The sequence below is a fragment of the Pteropus alecto genome, unplaced genomic scaffold, assembly GCF_000325575.1.
Source record: "Pteropus alecto unplaced genomic scaffold, ASM32557v1 scaffold7, whole genome shotgun sequence".
Taxonomy (NCBI): Eukaryota; Metazoa; Chordata; class Mammalia; order Chiroptera; family Pteropodidae; genus Pteropus; species Pteropus alecto.
In genome coordinates, this window is record NW_006494614.1 from 63687731 (window position 1) to 63693143 (window position 5413).

A 5413-nucleotide genomic window follows, 5' to 3' on the forward strand; every position below is an offset into this window, starting at 1 on the left:
GTGCAGTCTCCATGACATCCGTTTGTATAAGGAATGTGGTTGCGGGGCTGGGAGGGGATGGGGGTGTTCTGCAGAGCAGCCTAGAGACTGGATTGCATCCTCCTTTCTGCATCTTAGGACTGCTCGGTTAGTTGATTAATTTAACAGCATTCTGTGGAGAGGTTGTAAATCCTAATTTATGAATAGAGCTGCATTTTTTAACCAGAATTGTTTTCCAGTTATTTTAGCATCTCTTGTCTTAGGACCTCAGCCTTGCTTTATTCACACCTAGATTCTTCCTGGCCTGTCTGTAGCCCTTCACCCAAACTTCTAAGGTGCAAGTGCTCTGGGGCAGAAGACTGGCTTCTGTCCCTTCAAGCCATTCTGCCTTCTTGGCCAGGAAGTTTCAACCAGGGCTCCTCCACTTCTGGCCTCAGCGAGGATGGACCCCAGCCAAATGGTCTCCTCATGTGTGAGCACTGTTTTGTCTGTGTCCCTGATGGAAGCATGGTGCCTGAGTTTCTTTGAATCGAGAGTCAGGGTTTCTACAAGTTAGATGCTCAGATAAGGCAGTGTTGTCGCTTGAGAAGCAGCCTTAAAGATAGTCTTGTGTTGAACATGTATGTATATTTTGTGTGGACCCTCTCCCTGCAGGTGCAAATTTATGTCATGGCTGATGTATATCCCTATACTTAACAGCTGTTAGAATTTGGAGGGCTACTAAACATCTAAAATGAATAGTTTAAGGTACTGATTTTGGTGTAAATTGTGTCCTATATAAAGGTCAACTGAGGTGGAGGTGTGGGAATTTGAACCTAAGCTGTGTCCCTGGCAATCTGAAAGATGTGGAAGGGCTGCCTCTGGATGATGGCCTGATGATACCTGTTCCATTTGTTTTGTGCTTGAGTTAGAATAACTTACCCGGAGCAGGTGGCTCTGCCCTTCTACCAGAACCCTTGCTGTTGTCTTCACTGGTCAGGAGCACAGGGATCTCCAGATGTGTGTATAGGCAGAGGGCCTCACTGCACTAGCTCTGATTTCCTGCCTTCCCTTAGACATGACATCCACCTTTAGTCACCTCTGCACGCACTCTGTCTACCTTCCATTGTTGTGCCACTGAGTTCTCAGGCCGTGGGTGAGGGACCCATGCTTTAGCACCCTGTTAACACTTGGCCCTTTGTCTACATTTCTGTGAAACAGCTCTCTGCCCATGCTTAGCTGTGGTAGTATTACAGTGTCATGCTGAGTAAGCTGCTTCTCCTGGCTCTTCTCCCTTTCCATCCTTCGTTCTGTGCAGCAAGTATTCAGTTAACAGGGACAGGCTCTGGCCCCCTCAACAGGTAAGCTAGATGAGCCATCTGGTGGAGCCATCCAGGATATAGGCCTGATCCTGCGTACCGCGTGGGAATGCTGTTGGTGCGTTTATAGGTTTATTTTAATGTCATCCAGGACTGGCCCAAGTTTGTTGTGAGCCTGTACAGGAAATGACAGGGATTGGGCGGGCAGCAGTGAGGTTGAGGAAGGCTGCATGAAGGCAGAGCTGGAGGCCTGGAGGGTAGATAGTGCTGATCAGCCTCAGAATCCCCAAATTCATGCTCAGTCCCCTGGTTGAATCCCAAGGGGTTGTGACCCTGCATCTGGGGAAAGATGAAAAACAGATTAAGACAAAATGTGTGTACTTAGTAGAGGTGTGATTCCTTCAAGGGAGTATGGCTACCTGTATGTCTGACTGTCAGCCCCAAGGCAGCACTGCTAGGGCAATGGGGTCCTTTGTCCACTAATCATCCCCCCTGGGGCTGGGGTAGCAAGATTCTAGGATGATCCTGGGATTCTGCCTCTGGAGGATAGGCCGGGATTTCTCCCTGAGTGTGGGCAAAACTGACGAGAAGAGCAGCCGTGGTTCCCTGAAGGCAGAGGTGCAAGGAAGCAGCAGAACAGGATGTTGCTGCAGGCCTTGAGGTGCTGCAGGCCTTGAGGGAGCCACAAAGCAGCAAGGACACAACTTCAATTCTTTCACTGCAAGGAACTGAATTCTGCCACCAACCAGGACCTCTGATGTGATGACCCCTGAGCAGAGAAGCCTGCATGCTTTGTCACATGCCTGCAGCTTTCAGCCAACTGTAATTAGTTATGTAGCATAGAAAACTAACCCAAGTACATGTGATTCCTTATCCCTTTCTACAGCTGGATAGTATCCATCAGTGAGTGCATTCTTTAGCCATCTCTAGATGCACTTGGCAGGGGTCTGATACATAGTAAAAGGATTATCTACCATGAACAGGTGGAATTCCTGGAGTACAAGGAAGTTTGAATGTGTGAAAGTTAAATAATAGATCAGAGAAAAAGAAGGGAGAAAAAGCCACATCATCATCATCTTGATTCAGAAAAAACACTTGACAAAATTCAACACCTTTTCATGATAAAAACACAACAAACTAGGAATAGAAGGTAACTACCTCTAGATACTAAAGGTCATATGTGAAAGACCCACAGCTAACATCATACTCAATAGTGATAGACTGAAAGGTTTCCTGTAAGATTAGGAACAAATCAAGAATGCTTACTTTCACCATATCTCTTCAACATAGTACTGAAAGTCCTAGCCAGAGCCAGTAGGCAAGAAAAAGAAAAAGCATCCAAATTTAAAAGGAAGAGTTCTCTGCAAACAGCATGATCTTACATGTAGAAAGGCCTAAAGATTTCATTTAAAAACTAGCGCTAATAAATAGAGCAAAGTTGCAGGATACAAAGTCAACACACAAAAGTCAGTTTTAGTCGTATACATTAACTATGAACAGCCCAGAAAGGAAATTCAGAAAATACCATTCATATTAGCATAAAAAAGAATAAATACGTAGAAATAAACTAAAACTTGAAGGCAAAAGACTTGTACACCAAAAACTTCAAAATGTTGCTGAAAGAAGACACAAATAGAAGAATAACCTGTATTTATGGATTGGAAGACCTAATATTGTTGAGATGACAATACTACCAAAAGCAATCTACAGATTCAACACAATCTCTGTCAAAATCTCAATGGTGTTTTTTGAAGCAATGGAAAAATTTATTCTAAAATTATATGGAATCTCAAGGGACCCTGAATAGCCAAAATCTTGAAGAAAAGTTGGAGGTCTCACATTTCCTGATTTCAAAATTTACTACAGTTATAGTATTCGACAGTGTGGTACTGGTATGAAGATAAGACATATAGAACAATGGAATAAAATAGTACAGGAATAAACTCTCACATATATGGGCAGATTATTTTCAACAAGAGTGCCAAGGCCATTCAATGGGGAAAGAGGTAGAAATAAAGATAAAGTAATAAATTATGAAAGAATACTGATAAATTTGATTTCTTTTGGAAAAAAAATGGCTAGAAAATATCAAGAAAAACGAAACAACCCAAATAAACCAAGTCAACAGTCAATCCCTAAAAAAGCTACAACCCCATATACAGGTGTGATAGCCAAACATTTCTAAAATGTGAAACCCTGAAGGTAATGAATGGTTCTCCAGAAATTAAAATTATCTTGAGAAACAGAAAACTTGAACAGGCTGATGACCCTAGAAAAATTTAAAAACTGTCAAAAGGATATATTTAAAAGAGAGGCCCAATCCAGATGGTTTCATGGAGAGTCTTTTAATTTCTGCTCTAAAATAGTCACACCTACGTAAAGAATTTATTGTAGTTTTGTGATTTATTGTTTAAACCTTTAAATGATCCATTGGGAGTATATTTGATTTAAGGAATGACGTGAGAATACCTGTCTCTGCTGATTCTGTCTTACCATGATTCTTGTTCTTTCTCTTCATGAGTGAAACCTGGCCAGGTATGTCTGCATCCTCCTAACCCAAGACTGCTGTTTGTGAGTGGAAGTCACGTGAGCCATCACACCACCCATTTCATGAATGGTCTAAACCGTGATACCCTGAATTAGGAGTCAAGACTCAAGAATTGAAAGAGATATTTATACACTAATATTCACAGCAGCATTATTAACAGCCTATAGTGGAAATATCCCGTGTCCATTTATAAACAAAATGTGGTGATGGAACATTTGATGGAACATATGATGGAACATTTTTCAGCCTTAAAAAGGAAGGAAATTCTAACACATGCTGCAACATGAATGGACCTTGAGGACACTATGGTGAGATAGGCCAGTCACAAAAAGACAAATACTATATGATTCCACTTATGAGGAGTCGTTAGAGTAGTCAAATTCATAGAGCCAGAAATAGAATTGTGGTTTCCAAGGATTTGGAAAAGTCTAGAGTCTCAGTTTCACTAGATAAAAAGTTCTAGAGATTTGTTACACAACACGAGAATATAACACTATTAAACCGTATATTAAAAATAGTTAAAATGGTAAAATTTATATTTTGCCAGAACTGAAAAAAACAGTAGGTGTATAACCTGCATGATTAACAGGATTAGGGAGCTGCATATTCCACCAGCTCCCCCTCCACACACATGATTGCCCCTACTCCAAACACTCGAGCGTCCTGGCAGGGAGTTCAAGCAGCCACAGCTCCCCACCCTAACATCCTCCAACAGCCTCCTGGGGAAAGAGGTGTCCAGAAGTTTACACTACACCCCACAGCCTCGGAGGAAAGGCCCGGTCTGTGTCCAAGTTTCACCCTCCAAGTGTGCTTTAATTTGCCTTCTTAATGGCCGGGTGACCATTAAGAAGTCTCTTCTATCTCCGCCTCCGGCACCCCTTTTACCCATTTTAAGTGTACAATTTAATTTTTTTTCAGCAAATGAGTTGTGCAAACCTCACCGCAATCCAGTTTTAGAATTTTCATCACCCCCCCTTAGCCTTCCTACGCCCCAGGATCCTCACCTGTAAATGGAGATAACATGAGCCTAGCACATAACAGGCCACTAACAAATTCTACCTGTTATTATTACATTTTTTGATGATGGCCTCCTTCAAGATTTCTCTTCTCCCTCCCGCAAACTCGAAGTAGACCAGGTGGTGCCGGCAAGTGCAGAGCAACGATTCGTGGCGGGGAGGTGGGGCAGCGCTGGAGAAGGCTCCGCCCACCCGCTCTGCCCACCGTCCCGCCCCCACCCCCTGCGATCGCGGAATCGGGCCTCTTTCGGCGCCCTGACTGCGTCCGGCGGCGCGGCTCCGGGTTAGATTGGTGACGCCTGGCTGCTACGGGCGCCTGCGCAGTGGGGAGGGCCGCGTTCGCGCCGCTGGGCAGCGGGAGGTAACTCGCTGTGTGGACCAGAGTGCGGTCGCGGCTGCTCAACTCGGACCCCGCAGCATGGCGGAGGAGGAGCTGGAGGCGCTGCGGAAGCAGAGGCTGGCAGAGTTGCAGGCGAAGCACGGGGTGAGCACGCCCGCCAGGCCCATCCCCTGCGGGGCGCCGCCCTCGCCCGGGGTGGAGGGCGCGGCTCCAGGAGGAGGCTGTAGGCGTC

General features: G+C 44.8%; 1 protein-coding gene across 1 annotated transcript in view; it reads left to right on the forward strand.

Annotated features, from left to right (window-relative positions):
• Window positions 1–5170: 5170 nt before the first annotated feature.
• Window positions 5171–5413, forward strand: part of PDCD5 (programmed cell death 5) — a 7032-nt gene continuing 6789 nt past the window's right edge. The window contains exon 1 of the mRNA XM_006926774.3: window positions 5171–5325. Within this exon, the coding sequence (XP_006926836.1) occupies window positions 5260–5325 (66 nt within the window). The 5' untranslated portion in view covers window positions 5171–5259. The remainder of the gene's footprint in view (window positions 5326–5413) is intronic.